Consider the following 21,453-nt stretch of genomic DNA (forward strand, 5'->3'; position numbering starts at 1 on the left):
AACAGGCTCTTTGAACATAGGTGAACCTTGCCTTGTGAAGGCATTGCTGAACTTTGACCAGTTAATAGTAAACAAATTCCACGGTTGAGCTTCAAATGAGTCAGATATGCACATGTGCCCACTCGCCTAGGATTTCCTGTAGCAAAGTTAATAACTATGGTGTAAGGATGGAAGAGTCATAGTCATTTTTCTACCTCCTACTTTTAGTGCTTAGTCTTCCCTTACATTTATTCTCTGTTTTCAGTTATTTTGAAATTATATTACCATTAAGAAATTGTGACTATTATATGGGGTTTTTTAAATACTTAAGAGGACTCTTACAATTTAATAGTAGTTGAATGTTTCTGTTTATAAATTGGGAAAAACACAATGTAAAAGAAATAAGATGGCTGGGCAAGGTGGCTTAGGCCTGTAATCTCAGCACTTTGGGAGGCCAAGGTGGGTGGATCACTTGAGGTCAGGAGTTTGAGACCAGCCTGGCCAACATGGCGAAACCCCATCTCTACTAAAAATACAAAAAAAATAGCTGGGCTTGGTGATACGTGCCTGTAATTAAAAAAAAAAAAAAGAAGAAGAAGAAGCAGCAAGAGCCTTAGAACTTAGCAATTCCTGATATAAAATCAAGTATACTGTCTGGTGGATTCAGCTGCTGGATATTTCAAGTAATTAATTGATGAAAATTATGGAATATAGTAGTCTAGCATACTTGACTTACCCTTGTATCATGAAGTAGTCTATAAAATGAAGCGGCAGCAGGAGGGCTCATTTAATAACATATCATTATCTGTTCCTTTATTATTTCTATCACAGAAATTCATCTGTTGCTATGGGAGCCTCACTTTCTTGCTCGGAATATTCCCTAAAGGTAACAGATGTGACCAAAGTAAGGACTTTGAATGCTATTGCAAAGAATATCCTGGTTTAGCCAGACCTCTCTGAGAGACATGGATATCACAGGATGAAGGTAGAAGTATAATCTGCAATTCTCTGTGACACAGCTTTAACCACCTTCTCTGGCCAGGACAGTTGCAGTCTTTGTTTTAAGTTTCACATGGCCATGGAGAACGTGCCCAAGAAGAAAAAGAATTTGAAACAGAGATACAGTCACTTCCTTTGCTTAGTCTTACCAGCGATTGTCATCGTGGTTAAAGCTGGTCTATGCTTCTTCCACAGACAGAAGCTTGGTCTTGTTTTCAGTGGAATTAATTGATGAACTGGAAAAATTTAACTGCATGGTATGAATTCAGAGTGTGACTTAAGAGTCAATTCAAAGCAGTATTTTGCTTTTTCATTTGTAAAATAAAAATGTCCACTCTTATAGTATAGTCTCTTATTCTTTCACTAAATACAGTCGGTAGCCTACAAGTATGAAAGGAAAAATGTTGTCTCATTTTTTTCTTCACTTTCTCTTTTTATTATGTGCTGATTGGATATGCTGCTTTGGGCAAGATGTTAAGGGTACAGAGTAAAATGGTGCAGTGTGAAAATTCCCAGACTTGGGAAGCAGGATATCAAAGTTCCTAGACTTACAAAGACAGACGTGAACCCTGACATTCAACAGGTTACTTCTTCTGTAAACAGAGAGAAATGGCTTAATTCTAAGATCCATCTGACAATTTTCAAAGACCTATAGTAAAAACTAGAGTGGAGTTAGGAAAGTTATCAAAGCAGCAGTTTCTTTCTGCTGAAGTCACAGATGGGAGAGACAGATTCTAGTGATGAAATATTTTTCCTATGACCAGGTCCCAAATGGTGAAGTTCATCAGTACCTGTATCTGTCACTTTCATGTTTATAATGTCGTTTTACACAAACAACACACTGGTAATAGTACTGTTGTTCCTATCTTAGGAGAGTAACTGAAGCATAAAGAGCTTCCCCTTGGTCAGGAAGCCTTTGAATAACATGCACAGATTGTGTACTAATGAATGTTTATATGAAGAGTCTTGCCTTTATTATTTATTTATTTTTGAGACAGAGTCTCACTCTGTCATCCAGGTTGGAGTGCACTGGCCCAATCTTGGCTCCCTGCAACCTCTGCCTCCCGGATTCAAGTGATTCTCCTACCTCAGCCTCCTGAGTAACTGGGATTACAGGTGTGCGCCACCACTCCCTACTAATTTTTTATATTTTTAGTAAAGATGGGGTTTCATCGTGTTGGCCAGGTTGGTCTGGAACTCCTGGCCTCGTGATCTACCTGGCTCAGCCTCCCAAAGTGCTGGGATTACAAGCTTGAACCACCACACCCAGCCTAGATTTTAGGGACTTTGATCTTTCAGGATTTCAACATTTAGGATTATGGCATTCAGGATTGTGTCTTTGGGGATTATGATCCAAACCCCTCTTTATGTGTAAAGCACAGATGTACATACAGTCCGTAACAAATATATAGTGTATCTATAGTATTAAAATTTCAGGAGAGAGGAGTGTTTAGGGAAAAGGGGTGACCAAAAAATCTCCTTAGACATAATAGTCAAGAAACACTGAATTAGGATAAAGTACTGACAGGAGAGAAAGTCATGGTTAAAGGCATAGTCATAGTTAAAGCGAAAGCAGTAAAAATGTGATATAAAATGGATTTAATGTGAACTTATTTTGCTTAAAGTGTGTCATATTAAGGAATACATCATATGAACATTATCCAGAAGTACAAAAATAATACAGGTGTTTTAAGAAATCCAAATATTGAAATAGGATGGTATTTACATCTTTTCCTGCCTTACAAATATTTATGTTAAATGTATACTAATCTTTGGACATTTTTTGGTATAATGAGGATGGTGGCTGGAGAGAGGAAAATGTGGAAGAAGCCTAGAGAGGAAATATATTCTTCTGTCTTTGGAGAAGTACCAGTTAAGATTACAACATAGCACTGGCAAGTACAGCTAATCCCCAAACAACGAAGGCATTAGGAGTACTGACCCCCTTATACAGTCTAAAACTTATATACAACTTTTGACTCCCCCAAAACTTAAGTTAAATCTTGTGAAGTCATGTACAACATCTGGACAGTTTTCTCTAGCAGGAATTTGTTTTGAGCCTGATGACTTTCATGGGTTTTTCTGTTAACAACAGTGACATCGTCAGTAATGTAATACCTTTGGATTTTCATGATGTTCTATCAGGGTTCTCTTCCATAGTGTTGACAATCCTTTTCATAGAGGACCATATGTAAGGATCCTTAAAGGTCCTTATGACCCCTTGATCTCAAGGCTAAATTAGAGACATTGTGTTTGACGCTTTCAGGGTTGAACTCTTGTGGTTCTGCATGGCCAGGGGCATTGTTCAATATCAAAAGAACTTTAAAAGATAGTCCCTTATTGGCAAGGTACTTCTGACTTAAGGGCAAAGTGTCTCTCTTAGTCCATTTGTGTTGCTATAAAGGAATACCTGTGGCTGGGTAATTTATAAAGAAAAGAGGTTTTATTTGGTTCACAGTTCTGCACGCTACATGTTCGATGAAAGGGCCATATATTCAAAGCCAGAAGGAGTTGAGAAAACAAGGTAGACAAATCCAATTTGTCAGTATTGTGTGGTTTATTGAGGGAATTTACGGACGGAAGCATGGTCTTGGGTGGCTGCAAGACAGGTAGATCTCTGCCCCATAACCCCCCAGACCCAGGGATTATATCTTAGGAAAAAGTATAGGTGGTCTGATAAGAATGTATAGGTGGCTACAGGAATCACAGTGTACGATTTCTGCAGCAACAAGGATTGTTTTGGAGGAAATTTGTAACGAATAGGTGTTTCTACATAAAGAGTAATACATCAACTAAACATTTTGGAGGCATTCCTTGACTCAGGGTTAGCCAGGTGGATTAGCATTTAAAATAAAGTCACTTCTGTCGCCATACTGTACAAGACGCATGGCACCAGCATCTGCTTCTGATGAGGGCCTCAGGAAGCTTCCATTCATGGCAGAAAGCAAAGGGGAGCCAGAATGTACAGATTACATGGCATGAACACAAGCAAGAGAAGGGGGAAGAGGTGCCCCTTGATTGCTCTTTTTAGTAATCAGTCTGGGGAAACTAATAGGGTGAAAACTCGCTCAGTAGCAAGGACAGCACCAAGACATGCATGAAGAATATGCTGCCTTGACCCAAATATCTCCCATTAAGCCCCTACCTCTAACATTAGGGATCAGATTTCAACATGAGACTTGGTAGGGGTCGAGCAAACCATATCCAAACCATAGTATTCTGCCCCTGACCCCCAATCTCATGTCCTTCTCACATTGCAAAATATAATCATCCCATCCCCAAAGTCTGAACTTGTTCTAGCATCAATTCAAAAGTCCAAAGCCTCATCTGAGACTCAAGGTAAGTTCCTTACAGCTGTGAGTCTATGAAATCAAACCTTCTAAACTCTTCCAACTTTTGCCCATTACCCAGTTCCAAAGCCACTTCCACATTTTCAAGTATCTTTATAGCAACCACCCTCTCCTTGGTACCAGTTGTCTTTCTTAGTTCATTCATGTTGCTATAAAGAAATGCCTGAGGCTGGGTAACTTGAAAATAAATTTTATTTGGCTCACAGTTCTGCAGCCTGTACAAGCAGCCTGGTGCCAGTATATCCTAACCACAACATCATTGGTTGGACCAATCCAGAAAAAGAGTTCTGATTGTTCAGGCGCTCTTGTACAGTCAAAAGGCTGGCAGCTGGTATTTATCTTTTCCATTCAAGGCTCAGGGGTTAGCTGCTATATAGATAAGGGCTGTCCTGATAATAAACCTGACTGCATTTGTACAAAACAGTGGAGTTAGCTTTTCCCTTTCTGCCTTAAATCTTGATGCACGATTCTCTTCCTGACTAATAAATGTATTTTGTGGCATTTTTTCCTTACTAATAAATGTGTTTTGTGGCTTTTTTTTTTTTTTTTTTTTTTTTGGTGGCAAACTGATGCAGACACAGAAAACCAAATACCACATGTTCTCACTTATAAGTGGGAGTGAAACTTTGGCTACATGTGGACATAAAGATGGGAGCAATAGACACTGAGGACTACTAGAGTGAATAGAGAAGGAAAGAGGGAAGGGCTGAAAAACTACCTATTGGGTACTATGCTAACTACCTAGGTGATGGGTTTAGTCATACCCCAAACCTCAGCATCTTGCAATATACCTTTGTAACAAACCTGCACATATATCCCGTGATTCTAAAATGAAAAGGAAAAAAAAAAAGCCCCTTGTAGGCTGGGCACAGTAGCTTATGCCTGTAATCCCAGCACTTTGGGAGGCCGAGGCGGGTGGATCACTTGAGGTCAGGAGTTCAAGACCAGCCGGGCTAACATGGCAACACCCCATCTCTAGTAAAAATGCAAAAAAAAAAAAAAAAAAAAAAATTAGCCAAGCGTGGTGTTGCGCACCTATAATCACAACCACTCAGGAGGCTGAGGCAGGAGAATAGTTTGAACCTGGGAAGTGGAGGTTGCAGAAGGCTGAGATCACACCACTGCACTCCAGCCTGGGTAATGGAGTGACTGTCTCAAAAAAAAAAAAAAAAAAAGCTATAATACACGTTTATTATATTAAACATGTTTCCCTAAGTTCTGTTAGCTACTCCAGCAAATCAATCAAACCTGAGGGGGGAGTTGTGGGAATTAATATTTATAGTTGGTCGGTGAGAAGCACAGGCAAAATAATTTGGGGCTTGCAACTGATGTTGGAAGTTGGCTGGTGGGGGAGTAGGAAGTGTGGGGACAGTCTTGGGGACTGAACCCTCAACCTGTGGGATCTGATGCTATCTTCAGGTAGATAATGTTGAGATTGAATTAGAGTACACTGAGCTGGTGTCTGCTGCAGAAGTGATTGCTTGCTTGGTGTGCGTCAGGGAGACCCCTCACTCCCCACATTTGGTTATAAAAGTGCTCTGTGTTGATTGTTGTGAGAACAGAAAAAACACTTTTGAGTTTTCCTACTCACAGATCAGTATATGAAACCAATTGTAATGCATTACACTAACAACAAACAATCCTAAAATGCAGTTAATAAAAATTCAGTTTAAAATGGCATCAAAAAGAATAAAATGCTTGGGAATAAATTTAATCAAAGAAGTTTAAGACAGGCCAGATGCAGTGGCTCACACCTGTAACCCGAGCATTTTGGGAGGCTGAGGCGGGTGGATCATATGAGGTCAGGAGTTCCAGACCAGCCTGGCCAACATGGTGAAACCCTGTCTCTATTAAAAATAGAAAAATTAGCCAGGTGTGGTGGTGGGCACCTGTAATCCCAGCTACTTGGGAGGCTAAGACAGGAGAATCACTTGAACCTGGGAGGAGGAGGTTGCAATGAGCCAAGATCGCACCACTGCATTACAGCCCAGGCAACAGAGCGAGGCTCAGTCTCAAAAAAAAAAAAAAAAAAAAAAACCATGTAAGACAGTGTAATGAAAACTACAAAGCATTGTTGAAAGAAATTTTAAAAGACTTAACAATGAAGAAATAAATGGAAAGATATCCCATGTTCATAGATTGGTAAACTTACTACTTTTAAGATTCCAGCACTCTTCAATTGATCTACAGAATCTAGCAGAACTGCCTTTTTGTGTAAAAGTTGACAAATTCATCCTAAAATCCATCCAGAAATGCAAATGCTCCAGGATAGCCAAACAATTTTGAAAAAGAAGAACAAAATTGGATGACATACTTCCTGATTTCAAAACTTAGCACAAAGCTACGGTAATCAAGGCAATGTGGTACTAGCATAAAGATAATTATGTAGCTCAATAGAATACAATTGAGAGTCCAGAAATAAGCACTTACATATAGTCCATTGATTTTTGACTAGGATTACAAGACAATTCAGTGGGGGGAAGAATGGTCTTTTTAACAAATGGTGTTAGGACAACTGGATATCCACATACAGAGAATAAAGTTGGACCCTTACCTTATACCAAATGCAAAAATTAACTCAAAGGATCATAACCTAAATTTAAGAACTAAAAAACCTTTTAGAAGAAAACAAGTAAATCTTTGTGACTTTTGGGTCAGGCAAAGCCATCTTAGACATAACATCAAAAGCATGAGTGACAAAAGAAAACATTGGATAAATTGGATTTTATCAAAGTTGGAAACTCTTATGCTTCAAAGTGGCATCAATAAAGTGAAAAGACAACCCTCAGAATGGAAGAAAATCTGCGAATCATATATACAATAGGGGTCTTGTATCTAGAATATATAAAGAAGTCTTAAAATTCAACATTAAAAGATAACCATTTCTCCAAAGAAGGTATACTATTAACCAACAAGCACATGAAAAATGCACATCATTAGTCATTAGGAAAATGCAAATCAAAACCACAATGAGTTACCACTTCATACCCACTAGGATTACTGTAATCCAAAAGTCCGACCATATCAAGTGTTGGATAGAACGTGAAGGAACTGTAACCTTCATATGCCACTGATGGGAATGTAAAATGGTGCCACTCCTTGGTAAAACAGTCTGGGAATTACTCAAAATGTTAAACACAGAGTTGCCATATGACCCAGCAATTCCATTCCTAGGTATATACTCCCAGAGAATTGAAAACATATGTCCTCACAAAAAGTTGGTACATGAATGTTCACAGCAACATTTTTTATCTCTTAGAATTAGAAAATAACAATTTTGTAATTAGCTCCAAGTGAAATAAATCAGTCAAAGATTACCAATGCTAAAACCATTTGATAAAATGTTGAATGGCAGCTGAATATCCACAGTGCCAAAATATCACCCTATAGATTACTTGCTAGTCAAAAAAGTAGAAAATGTCATAATTGACTATCTGGTTGTTTTCACCTTAACCCAGTAATCAAACTTAACATTACTAGTAGTGGGAAATTATACTGCTGAAGGACAGAATTCAGGTTGGACCACTTGGAAAGCAGCTGAAACACTGAAAACTTTTTTTTTTTTTTTTTTTTTTCCTCCAAGACGGAGTCTTGCTCTGTCACCCAGGCTGGAGTGCAGTGGCACAATCTCGACTCACTGTAACCTCCGCCTCTCCTGCCTCAGCCTCTGGAGTAGCTGGGATTACAGGTGCATACCACCATGCCCAGCTAATTTTTCTATTTTTAATAGAGACAGGGTTTCACCATGTTGGCCAGGCTGATCTCAAACTCCTACCTCGTGATCCTCCTACCTCAGCCTCCCAAAATGCTGGGATTACAGGTGTGAGCCACCGCGCCCGGCCCATTGAAAACTTTTATGGTTAGCCTTTGATCAAGCAAGAGTGAATTACAAACAGCACCAGTTCGTAAGTGGCCAGCCATCCTCATTTGCTTGAAACTTTTCCAGTTTTTGCATTCAAAGTCCCACATACTGAAAAATTCATCAGTGGTCCCTGAGCCAGCAAAATTACTTTTGTACCCCTTCTCCAGGTTCTCACCTTCCTGCTCGAATCCTGGAATTGGGGAAGGAGGAATTGAGTAACAAGGAAAAATGATAAAAGGAATGACACTTTGTTCCCTAGAAATAACTGGTCCCTGAGCCAATAAAGGAGAAAAGCTTTAAGTTGGATGTTGTTATTGTTGTTATTGTTGTTGTTGATGTTTTTGGTATGTGATAAAAATGTTCCCAAATTGGTTGTGGCAGTGGTTGCAAAACTCTGTGAATATGCTAAAAACCATCCCGAATTGAACACTTCAAGTGGTTGAATTGTGTGTAATTTCATCTTAATAAAGCTGTTTAGAAAATGGATGTGAGAAAGAAGTTTCAGATTAGATTAGCCTGGACCTTTTCATACTTGGAAGAGACCAAAAAGCTGTAGGATCTGCCTTGAGATGTGGTCAAGACAAGGGAAGGGGCCGGCCGCAGTGGCTCACGCCTGTAACCCCAGCACTTTGGGAGGCTGAAGCTGGTGCCTGAGGTCAGGATTCAAGACCAGCCTGGCCAACATGGTAAAACCCCGTCTCTACTAAAAATACAAAAATTAGCCATGTGGCCCATGCCTGTAATCCCAGCACTTTGGGAGGCTGAGGCAGGCGGATCACAAGGTCAGGAGATAGAGACCATCCTAGCTAACATGGTGAAACCCCGTCTCTACTAAAAGCACAAAAAGTTAGCCAGGCGTGGTGGCACACGCCTGTAGTCTCAGCTACTGGGGAGGCTGAGGCAGGAGAGTGGCTTGAACCTGGGAAGTGGAGGTTGCAGTGAGCCGAGATCACGCCACTGCACTCCAGCCTGGATGACAGAGCGAGGCTCCATCTCAAAAAAAAAAAAAAAAAAAAAAAAAAAAAAATTAGCTGGTGTGGTGGCATGTGCCTGTAATCCCAGCTCCTCGGGAGACTGAGGCAGGAGAATCGCTTGAACCCAGGAGGCAGAGGTTGCCGTGAGCCGAGATTGCACCACTGCACTCCAGCCTGGGTGACAGAGCGAGACTCCATCTCAAAAAAAAAAAAAAAAAAAAAAAAAGGAAAAAAAAAGACAAGGGAAGGGAGTGTCACATGGCACTGTTGAAGACACTGGTGGAAGCAAAATACTATTTCTTATTTTTTCTCTAGTTTACATCTTTCAGTAAACTGGCTACACTGGTTTGATTGGATTTTTTTTCCCCTATAACCAAGAGTTGTGATGAAAATATTCAATCCACCCATTCCTGTGCAGATGAAAAATTTTATCCTTTAAAATCACAATGTTGTGTATTTGGATTGTATTGCTCTGGTTCCTCACAGAACCAAAAAAAAAAAAAAAAAAAAATCAGACCACATTGGCATTATGCCACTAGTCTATACTGAAAATGTATTCGAGGCTAGGCACAGTGGCTCATGCCTGTAATCCCAGCTTCTTGGGAGGCTGAGGCAGGCAGATCGCTTGAGCTCAGCAGTTTGAGACAAGCCTGGGCAACGTGGCAAAACCTCATCTCTACAAAAAAAAATTAGCCGGTTGTGGTGGTGCGCACTTGTAGTTCCAGCTACTGGGGAGGCTGAGGTGGGAGAATTGCTTAAGCCTGAGAGATGGAGGTTGCAGTGAGCTGGAGGTTGCAGTGAGCTGAGATCACACCACTGCACTCCAGCCTGGACAACAGAGCAAGACTGTCTCAAAAACAAAAATAGAAAACAGCTGTATAAAATATTTATATAAGTGTGTCATTGGAACCCTAGAAGAGAATCTTTTTCTTAAGTGTTAGCCTGAGGAGTAGCTGGGCTTCTGAACAATTGGTTTGTATATGGAATTATATCATTATAAAGACATTATTATTATTATTGTCTGCCTAGCTCTTTTCCTTTCTGAAGCTGCCCCTGAATAATGATGCTTTCCTGGTGCGATTATTAATCACATAGCTTCAATTCCCCTGCCCATGGGAGGGGAATTGGCTAGCCAGTCAGAATGCCTCATTCCTTTGTCCATCTTCATTGGTCCAGAGCTAGGAACACAACACAAACGGGGCTGTTCAGAATCCTACGAAAGACTTTTCCTGGAGCTGTCGGGAAAGAGACACTCCTTTTGCTAGGATTACTGGTCATAAGGACCATATAAGTCTAGAGCTTTTGTGGCCATTTTTACCACCAACAGGGAAGAGCCTACTTGAAAACGAAACCAACACAGTTGCAAACGTCCTGAGGATGTTGTTTGAGACTCTGGACCCATCTGCGCCTAAAGCTAGATCCATTCATGGACTTTTCTATTAAATTAGCCAATACATTTTCTTTTTCATTTTTTGTTTGTACTAGTTTGATTTCGATCTCTGTCCACTGCAACCAAAAGAAGCCTCACTGACATAGTCTCTGATTAAGTTTCACTCCTTTCATTGGTAGATAGGAAGGAAGCTCAGAGTCAAAATTGTAGCCCACATGTAGCAAGTGGACAGGATCATACTGAATGAATTTTGTATAATGGGCTTGTCTCTTGTTTTACCTTCTTTTTTCTATTCTTTTTTTCTTCACATTGTATCTTGCTATATTTTACATGTTTTTGTAAGCCACTACAAATCCTTTTTATAATATGATGGTAAATAGTAGAGATTGTTTCTCACATTGTCCTGAATCTGGACTAGAAGAAAACTAGGGGTTTATTTCTAATGGACATCATTGGATTCCTGTCCAGACTTCATCTCTCCCTTCTTTTCCAACCCTGGTTTTGTCCTAGAAATCACTCTTCTTCCATGTAGCCCATGTGCTTTAGGGAAGGCTGACCTCACCACAGCTTCAGGATGGACCTGATTAATCCAAGAGTAACCTCATCCTTGTAAGGAATTGATTCAGGAATTTACACGTGAGATGCCAGGAGAAGTTTGCTGGCGGTTTCTTCTGGGAGACCTACAGGAAATGACCCTTTCTCATTTTACTATGTGTTATGGTATGTGGACGTGAGTCCTGAAACTTGCAGCCATCTCACCCACCTGTTTCAGGATTACACTGATGGCGAAAGAGAACAAAACAATGAGAGGGAGATGGAGCAGAGCCACTGGAGTAAGTCGAGCCTGAGAACTGGTCTAGCTGTGGATTCTGGTTATTTGAACCAATAAGTATTTTCATTCAAGCCATTTTGAGTTGGGTATACCCTTTTATTTTTTATTTTTCGAGACAAAGCCTTGCTCTGTCACCCAAGCTGGAGTACAGTGGCATGACCTCAGCTCACTGCAGTCTTCACCTCCTGGGTTCAAGTGATTCTTCTTCCTCAGACTCCCGAGTAGCTGAGATTACAGGCATGTGCCACCACGCCCAGCTAATTTTTTTTTTTTTTTTTTTTAGCAGAGCTGGAATTTCACCATGTTGGCCAGGCTGGTCTCAAACTCCTAACCTCTAGTGGTCCGCCCGCCTCAGCCTCCCAAAGTGCTGGGATTACAGGCATGAACCACCACACCCAGCCAAAGTTGGGTATGCCCTTCAGAAGAATTTTAATATAATTGGAGAATGAATTCATTTTCCTTCTAGCAGTTGCTAGCAACCTTTGTTAGTAGGGTTAAGAACCTTCCAAAGCTCTGTTACAGTATGACGGTCATTTGCAAGAGATATCCTATCTTTAGGAAAACTATCTTTTTAGGAAAACTATCTTTTTAGAAAAACTGTGTTACTAGTTAAGTCACTTGGCTTGACTGAGTTCAATGACTTTTAAACCACCATACGGCTCACTTAAGCCAATCAGAGTAAGGCCGGGCATGGTGACTCACGCCTGTAATCCCAGCACTTTGGGAGACCGAGGCGGGCGGATCACGAGGTCAGGAGATCGAGACCATCCTGGCTAACACGGTGAAACCCCGTCTCTGCTAAAAATACAAAAAATTAGCCGGGTGTGGTGGCGGGCGCCTGTAGTCCCAGCTACTCGGGAGGCTGAGACAGGAGAATGGCGTGAACCCGGGAGGCGGAGCTTGCAGTGAGCCGAGATCGTGCCACTGCATTCCAGCCTGGGCGATGAGCAAGACTCCATCTCAAAAAAAAAATAAAATAAAACAGAGTTCACTAGAGTTAATAAAGTACTTTGTACCTTGAAATTGTTTAGAAGTCAATTATAGTTTCTGTGAAGATAAGGCACCTGTAAATAAGTCATCCTATTTGGAGATCTTTCAGCTTATTCCCAAGAGTACACTTACAAGATACCAAAGTAATGGCCCTTCCCTTCTTTATAGGTCAAAAGGAATCTCCTTCTCCTGGATGCATGATACAACACAGGTGTCTCTCATGTCAGAAGTTATGATTATGAGAATAGCACACTTTAGCCCATATCCTTGTACCCAGCTCTGTACTTGATGCTCTGTGGATGCAACCTCAATGGTAAAATAATTTAAGCTCAAAGTAAGATATCCTTTAAATAAGATATAGGCCTCTTACTGCAAACTCCTTTTGCAAATTACCACTTGGTAATCTCTCTCAAATATGTCCCAAAACAACAAGTTAAAAAAAAGCAAACTAGCTAAAAAGCTAAGTGCTAATAAAAGCACTCTCAAAATTTCTACTTATATGTCTGAACATATGTAAACACACAGAGAAATACATATTTTACAGTGCTAATATTTTAAGTGCTAATAAAAGTACTCTCAAAATTTCTAGTTATATGTCTGAACATATGTAAACACACAGAGAAATACATATTTTACAGTGCTAATATTTTAAGTGCTAATAAAAGTACTCTCAAAATTTCTAGTTATATGTCTGAACATATGTAAACACACAGAGAAATACATATTTTACAGTGCTAATATTTTAAGTGCTAATAAAAGTACTCTCAAAATTTCTACTTATATGTCTGAACATACATAAACACACAGAGAAATACATATTTTACAGTCTTGGCAGTAGGCTTAAAGATATTTGTTCAGCAAATTTTCTTGGGCCCACTAATTTGACCATTCTCATGTTCTCAATTCACAAAACTGTAATAATAGTCTAAGTATAAATTATAAGAATGAATTTGTTACTATGCATTTTTTTTTTTTTTTTTTTTTTTTTTTTTTTTTTTGAGACGGAGTCTCGCTCTGTCGCCCAGGCTGGAGTGCTGTGGCCGGATCTCAGCTCACTGCAAGCTCCGCCTCCCGGGTTTACGCCATTCTCCTGCCTCAGCCTCCCCAGTAGCTGGGACTACAGGCGCCCGCCACCTCGCCCGGCTAGTTTTTTGTATTTTTTAGTAGAGACGGGGTTTCACTGGGTTAGCCAGGATGGTCTCGATCTCCTGACCTTGTGATCCGCCTGTCTCGGCCTCCCAAAGTGCTGGGATTACAGGCTTGAGCCACCGCGCCCGGCCGTTACTATGCATTTAAACAAGTTCATAGTAAAAAGACCAACGTATGTCAAGGTAGTGTTTTTCCTTACCATGATAAAAATAAACACAGCTTTGTGTTATCAACAGATTGTTTTGATCAACAGGTTGTCTTGGTGATACTTTCAGGGAACTATTACGCTAATATCCTACAACATTCAACATCTTATATTTCTCCTTCCTTCCTTCCTTTCCTTCCTTCCTTCCTTCCTTCCTTCCTTCCTTCCTTCCTTCCTTCCTTCCTTCCTTCCTTCCTTCTTTCTCTCTCTCTCTCTCACTCTTTCTTTCTCTTTCTTTCTTTCTTTCTTTCTTTCTTTCTTTCTTTCTTTCTTTCTTTCTTTCTTTCTTTCTTTTGAGAGAGAGAGAGAGAGAGAGACAAGGTGTCTTGTAAGGTCTGGACTTTCTGAAAAGAAAAAAAATAAAATAGAGACAGGATCTCGCTTTCTCACCCAGGCTGCAGTGCAGTGGCACAATCAGCTCACTGCCTGCCACCTTAAACTCTTGGGCTCAAGCAGTCCTCCCCCGTTAGCCTACCAAGTAGCTGAGACTACCGGAATGCACCACCACAACCGGCTAATTTTTTTTTTTTTTTTTTTTTTGTAGAGTTGGGGTCTTGCTATGTTGCCAAGGCTGGTCTCAAGTGATCCTCCTACTTTGGCCTCCCAAAGTGTTGAGATTACATAAGCATGAGACACTGCATCCAACTGTTATATGTGGTGGGTTTTTTTAGCTTGTTTTCTTCAGTCTTCTAGCTCTCCTGCAATTAACCACTATTAACAGTTTCTTTCAGAAATGTTTGATAATTTACTCGTATTTAATTACTTGTAAAGCTATATGTTTTTCCATGTGATAATTTACTGTTTATATTGCCCCCCATGCTATTTATATCAGCTATATTTTCAGTTTGACTGCTTTCAATATTAATATTTGTTTTATAACATTCTCTTTAAAAATTATGTATACATATTTCTCTTTTATAATATCATCCTTTTTTTTTCAGTACTCAAAAGAGTATTTTTTTGTCTAGTGTATCTTTTTATGTTAGTTCATTTTTTTCTGGTGTTTTATGACCTATCAAGGATATACTTTTTGGGATGATATGAAGTAAAGACTTAAATTAATCATTTTCCTTCCTTCCTTCCTTCCTTCCTTCCTTCCTTCCTTCCTTCCTGTCTTTCCTTCTTTCTTTACTTCTTCTTTTTTTTTTGACAGAGTCTCTTTCTGTCACTCGGCTGGGGTGCAGTGGCATAATTTCAGCTCACTGCAACCTCTGCCTCCTAGGTTCAAGCAATGCTCTTGCCTCAGCCTCGTGAGTAACTGGGATTACGGGAGCGCCCCACCATGCCTAGCTAATTTTTGTATTTTTTAGTAGAGAGGGGTTTTGCCATATTGTCCAGGCTGGTCTGGAACTCCTGACCTCAAGTGATCCACCCGCCTCAGCCTCCCAAAGTGCTGGGTTTATAGGCGAGAGCCACCATGCTCTGCCTAATCATTTATTTTCTATGTTGATATCCTGCTGCCGGAAAAATACTGAACAATCCAGCCCATTTGCGGTAGTTTGTCAAAAGTTAAAAGTTTATCCTTTGATTATACAAGGAACATTATTCTGTACCATTGATAACTTTCATTATTTGTAAAAGTATATACTCTTTATAAAAATTAATCTAAAACCTTTAATAGTTAACTCTTTTTTATAGAATCTAAGTCTAATTCAATGAGTTCTTTCATTATTTATATATTCTTTGCAATTTATTCAAAAGAATTTCACAGTATTTCAAATTTTAATAATTACAGGAAGAATAGTTTTACAATAGAAGCAAGTTTTTTTTTTGTTTGTTTTGTTTTTAGTTTTTTGTTTTAGAATTCATGTTAATTCAATTATCTGTATGTCATTTTTGGTCCCTGGATATTCTAAAAAGATTTTTTTTTCTTGAGACAGAGTTTCGCTCTTGTTGCCCAGGCTGGAGTGCAATGGCATGATCTCGGCTCACCGCAACCTCCACCTCCCAGGTTCAAGCAATTCTCCTGCCTCAGCCTCCCGAGGAGCTGGGATTGCAGGCATGCACCACCACGCCTGGCTAATTTTGTATTTTTAGTAGAAACGGGGTTTCTCCATGTTGGTCAGGCTGGTCTCGAACTCCCAACCTCAGTTGATCCATCTACCACAGCCTCCGAAAGGGCTGGGATAACAGGCATGAGCCACTGTGCCTGGCCTCTAAAAATATTTTTGTTTGTTTGTTTTGGAAGTATGAAAATGTTAATATTATTCTTGGGGGCAGAATTTGGGAGTAATTATTTTGTTATTTCCTAGTTACAGTTTTTAATTTTTTATAGGAACATTAATTACTAGGCTCAATTTAAAAAATGTGAAGGGAAAACAATGTTTTTACTGTTCCCACTTAAATTTAGATATGTATTCCAAAATATTACACAAGAATGAAAATCCTTATTAAATCTATCTCTAATGATTAACCAAAGGTGTACCACTCTGTGCTTATCATGAACATTGAACTTTTGTAGATTTTCCAAAGTTATTTAAGTGCAAAACTTAATTAGTTAACATTTGCTTGCTAAGTAGAAATGATACGGCATATTTTCTCCTGAATCATGTAGATGAGTCATTCTTTTCTATTGAATTATCTCCGTGCAATCAATGATTTACACTGCAGCACACCCACACTGAGTTATTAAGAATTTTGAGACCATTAAGAGGAGATTTGGGATCAATCATTTTACATAGGACCAGCAGAGCTAAGTCTAGAATTCAGGTTTCCTGACTCCTTTGTTTATGTTTTGCAGTGTTTCATTGTACAGCCTTTCTATCCCTATTAAAAATATCAAGGCATTCATCCCATCTTTTGATACTTTTATGATTCTCAGTGATTCCAGAAGATTACAGATCATGGTTCTGCAATGCTTCTGTCAGTTCTTTTAGAACCATTGTGGGCTGCAGGAACTTTCATATTCATTCATTTCATTGTTCACATTCATTAATGTAAGAAAGAAAGGCTCAGAAGCCCCTGCCTTCCCCCACTCCAAGAATAACCACTATGAACAGTTCATTTGAATCAACGTTTATATTGCTTGAATCTGTTAAGTGTAAATACGTAATTTTTAAAATCAAAATAGAATCACACTATTCTACCACTTGCTTTTTTAAAATAGACTTTAGTTTTTAGAGCAGTTTTAGGTTCACAGCAAAATTGAACGGAAAGTATAGAGACTTCACATAATGTCCTGCCCCCATTATGTATAACCTCCCTCATCATCAGTTTATCAGCAGCCCCCACCAGAGTGGTACATTTGTGTCGACTGATGGATCTACATTGACATAACACTATTACACAAAGCCCATAGTTTACACTAAGGTTCACTATTGGTTTTGTATATTCTATGAGTTTGGACAAATGTATAATGACATCTATTCACCATTATAGCATCATACAGAATAATTTCACTGCCCTAAAAATGCTCTGTGCTCCACCTATTCATTCCTCCCTCCCTGCTAACCCCTGGCAACCTCTGACCTTTTTACCATCTCCCTAGTTTTGGCTTTTCCAGAATGCCATCTAGTTGGAATCATACAGTATGCAGCCTTTTCAGGTTGACTTCTTTCACTTAGTAATATGCATGTAAGTTTCCTACACATCTTTTCATGGCTTAATAGTTCATTTCTTTTTAGCACTGAATAATATTCCATTGTCTGGTATATTATGACCATTGATGTTTAATATGATGATGGATACAGTTGGATTAGTATCTACCATGTTTGTGGTGACTATTTCTCTTTGTTGTCTTTGTTCTCTGTTCCTATTTTTTCTTCCACTCTTTTTTTCCTTTTTGTAGTTTAGTTGACTATTTTATATGATTACATTTTCTCTTCTTTCTTAGCATATCAGTTATACTTCTTCTTTTTCTTTTTTACATTTTTAGCAGTTGCCCTAGAGGTTTTGTTTGTTTGCTTGCTTTTGGTTTTTTTTGAGACGGAGTCTAGCTGTGTTGCCAGGCTGGAGTCAGTGGTACCATCTCGGCTCACTGCAACCTCCACCTCCTAGGTTCAAGTGATTCTCCTGCCTCTACACAGCAGGTGGTGAGCAGCAGCCTCCCGAGTAGCTGGGATTATAGGCATGTGCCACCACGCCCGGGTGATTTTTGTATTTTTAAGTAGAGATGGGGTTCCACTATGTTGGCCAGGATGGTCTCTAACTCCTGACCTCATGATTTGCCCACCTCAGCCTCCCAAAGTGCCTGGGATCCCAGCCATAGAGTTTTAAATACACATTTACAATGAATCCAAGTCCACTTTCAAAGAACGCTATGCTGCTTTACAGGTAGTGCGAGTACCTTATAATAACAAAATAATCCTAATTCTCCCTCCCATCCCTTGTGTCTTTGCTGTCATTTATTTCTGTTATACATAAGCATTTAAAAATATACACAGAAATATGCATGATTGAATACATTGTTGCTATTATTATTTTGAGTGAACTGCTATTTTTTAGGTCAATTAGAAATAAATAATATATTTTACCTTATTTCATCTCCAGTGCTCTTCCTTTCTTTATGTAAATCCAAATTTCTGACCTATATCATTTTACTTCTCTCTTAAGCAGGGGTCCCCAGCCCCTGGGCCGCAAACCGGTACTGATACAAGGCCTGTTAGGGCTACACAGCAGGTGGTGAGCAGCAGGCTTCTGAGCTCCACCTCCTGTCAGATCAGCAGAGGCATCTGATTCTCATAGGAGTGTGAGCCCTATTGTGAAGTGTGCATGTGAGGGATCTAGGCTGCACACTCCTTATGAGATCTAATGCCTGATGATCTGAGGTGGAACAGTTTCATCCTGAAACCATTCCTCACAAAATTGGTCTCTGGTACCAAAAAGGTTGGGGACAACTACTCTATAGGAATTCTTTTAACATTTCTTGCAAGGCAGGTCTACTGGCAACAAATTCCCTCAGTCTTTGTTTGTCTGATAATGTATTTATTTCTCCCTTTTAAATATACTATATAATTAAATATATCATATCATATATATATATATATATATATATATATATATATATATAGAGAGAGAGAGAGAGAGAGAGAGAGTCTCACTATGCTGCCCAGGCTGGACTCAAACTCCTGGGCTCAAGCAATCCCTCCACCTTAGCCTCCTGAATAGCTGGGACTATGGGCATGCACCACTGTGCCTGGCTTCTCTTTACTTTTAAAGTATCATTTTGTGGGTACAGAATGCTGTTGGTGGCTTTTTTCTCTCACCACTGTAAATATTTCACTCCGTTCTCTTCTTGCTTGCATGCTTTCTGAGGAAAAGTTGGGTATAATTTTCATCTTTTCTCCTCTACAAGTAAGGTCTTTTTCCCCGGGCTTCATTCAGAATTTATCTTTGATTTCCTGCAACTTGTATATGTATGCCTGGTTGTAGGGCTTTTGTTTGTTTGTTTGGCATTTGTCCTACTTGGTGTTCTCTCAACTTCTGTGATCTGTGATTTGGTGTCTGACATTAGTATGAGGGAAATTTTCTTTCATTATTGCTTCAAATATTTATTCTGTTCCTTTCTCTGGTTATTCTCTTCCTGCTATTTCCATTACACATATGTTATACCCTTTGTAGTTGTCCCATAGTTCTTGGAGATTCTATTTATATAGTCTTACTTATTTTTGTAGTTTTGGCAGTTATTTCCAAGCTCAAAGATTCTGTTTTCAGCCTTGTTCAGTCTACCAAAAAGCCCATCAAAGGCATTCTTTATTTCTATTACAGTGTTTTTGATCTCTAGTATTTATTTCTTTTTAGTTCTTTCTTAGAATTTAAACTCTCTGCTTACATTGACCCATTTGTTGTTGTATGCTGTCTATCCATTAGAGCCCTTGGCATTGTGATCATAGTTGTTTTAAATTTCTGGTCTGATAATTCCAACATCCCAGTCATATCTGAATTTGGTTCTGATGCTTGCTCTCTGTCTCTTTAAAGCCTTTCTTTTTTTTTTTTCTTTTAGTATGCCTAGCAATGTTTTCTTCATAGCTGGACGGGATATATGGGGTAAAAGGAAGTGCTGTAACTAGACCTTTAGTAACCTGGTATACAGTGGGGGAGGGGGAGAGGAAGAGTTCTATAGTTCTATGAAGAGGTCTCAATCTTTTAGTAAACCTGTGTCTCTAAACTGAATTTCACAAGTGCTTCTCAGTTCCTCCTATCTACCCCGATCCTGTTAGGTGGGATATGATGGCTAGAGTGGGCTGCAGCTGGGTATTTTCAGTTTTCATGTGGAAGGCTAGAGGAGACTGGAGTTGTTATTTCCCTTCTCCTGCATCATTTAGGCTCCTATTAATCACCAGCATTAGGCTCTATTTAAACAGTTTTTCCCAAGGGCAGACTTTGTTTAGAAGAGAAGAATAGGGTTTCTTTTGTTTTGTTTCGTTTTGTTTTGTTTTGTTTTGAGACGGAGTCTTGCTCTGTCACCCAGGCTGGAGTGCAGTGGTGCCATCTCGGCTCACTGCAAGCTCCGCTTCCCGGGTTCACGCCACTCTCCTGCCTCAGCCTCCCGAGTAGCTGGGACTACAGGTGCCCGCCACCATGCCCGGCTAATTTTTTTTTTTTTTTTTGTATTTTTAGTAGAGACATGGTTTCACCATGTTAGCCAGGATGGTCTCGATATCCTGACCTCGTGATCTGCCCGCCTTGGCCTCCCAAAGTGCTGGGCTTACAGACGTGACCCACCGAGTCCCACCGTGTCCAGGTATATTTCAAATGTTTACTTTTCCTATCCCCTCTGCCAGGGGCATGGAAGCAGGAGGAGATTTTTCTCTAATAAAAAGAAAACAATATTTGAGAACCTCTTTGAATTCCTATAGGTAAACTCATGAAAGTGTGGAGATCATCCCCTCCTTATGGCTGAGTCACTCTGGAATTTTTCTCTCTCAAACTTGTGTACACTGAGCCTCCGGCAATTCAATTACAGTTCAGGTTTTCCTGCCTTCGCACTGGTTCCTGCTGAGAGTTCTGTGCCAGTAAATTGTGATTTTTTCATATTCACTTGTTTATCTCTTCAGTTTGCCCTGTAACCTCACCTCTCTACCGATCTAAGAAAAGTTATTGATTTCTCTATTTGTTCAGATTTTTACTTATTGTTAGGTAAGATTTGTGACTTCCTGACTCCTTACTTGCTTTTCTCATTCAATATTCCATATGAGTACATATTTTATAATTTAAGCAACTTGTTTTGATGAGAATTTAGATTCTCCACCCTCTCTTTTTTTGATTACTTGGAATGTTTTGGCCAGACACTGTGGCTCACGCCTGTAATCCCAGCACTTTGGAAGGCCAAGGCGAATGGATTGCTTGAGCCCAGGAGTTTGAGGCTCTACAAAAAAATTTTAAAAAGAAAATTAGGTGGGCATAGTGGTGTGTGCCTATAGTCCCAGATACTTAGGAGGTTGAAGTGGGAGAATCCCTTGAGCCCAGGAGAGTGAGGCTGCAGTGAGCTGTGATTGCACCACTGCACTCCATCCAGCCTGGGCAACAGAGAGAGATTCTGTCTCAAAATAAATGAATACATAAATAGAAAAATAAAAAGAATGTTTTAAGCACAAAAAGTAAAAATCTTGCTTGTTTTAAAATGATTCTAATTTCTTTTTTATTTGAATACATTTAAGGGTTACATTAAATGATTTAAATTTCTAATACAGATTTTAATTCACTTTATTAACTTCCTCCTGAGATAGATACTCAGAAAACACTACATATTCACAAAATGAAAAAAAGCGTTAAAGCAAATAAC

General features: G+C 39.5%; 1 protein-coding gene and 1 long non-coding RNA gene across 9 annotated transcripts in view; one reads left to right on the forward strand and one right to left on the reverse strand.

Moving 5' to 3' along the window:
- CUTC (cutC copper transporter) overlaps positions 1-15,611 on the forward strand; it is a 36,507-nt gene extending 20,896 nt beyond the window's left edge. For 4 of the 8 annotated variants that reach the window (XR_013398258.1, XM_077947235.1, XM_001106529.5 and 1 more), the window contains one exon: positions 811-1,318. Coding sequence is in view for 4 of the 8 variants with exons in the window: in XM_077947235.1 (XP_077803361.1) it covers positions 811-925 (115 nt within the window). In the remaining 4 variants the exon portion in view is untranslated. Of the gene's footprint in view, positions 1-810; positions 1,319-1,996; positions 2,252-12,544; positions 12,690-14,274; positions 14,388-14,883; positions 14,981-15,111 lie in introns of those variants that run through there. The other 4 variants (XR_013398260.1, XR_013398257.1, XR_013398259.1 and 1 more) reach the window with 4 other exon arrangements.
- Positions 6,460-9,220, reverse strand: LOC144331257 (uncharacterized). The gene is made up of 2 exons (XR_013398265.1): positions 8,865-9,220; positions 6,460-8,320 (listed from the first exon to the last, which is right to left on the reverse strand). It is a non-coding gene; the product is annotated as an uncharacterized LOC144331257 (long non-coding RNA).
- Positions 15,612-21,453: the final 5,842 nt, after the last annotated feature.

The sequence above is a fragment of the Macaca mulatta genome, chromosome 9, assembly GCF_049350105.2.
Source record: "Macaca mulatta isolate MMU2019108-1 chromosome 9, T2T-MMU8v2.0, whole genome shotgun sequence".
In the NCBI taxonomy this organism is placed as follows: Eukaryota; Metazoa; Chordata; class Mammalia; order Primates; family Cercopithecidae; genus Macaca; species Macaca mulatta.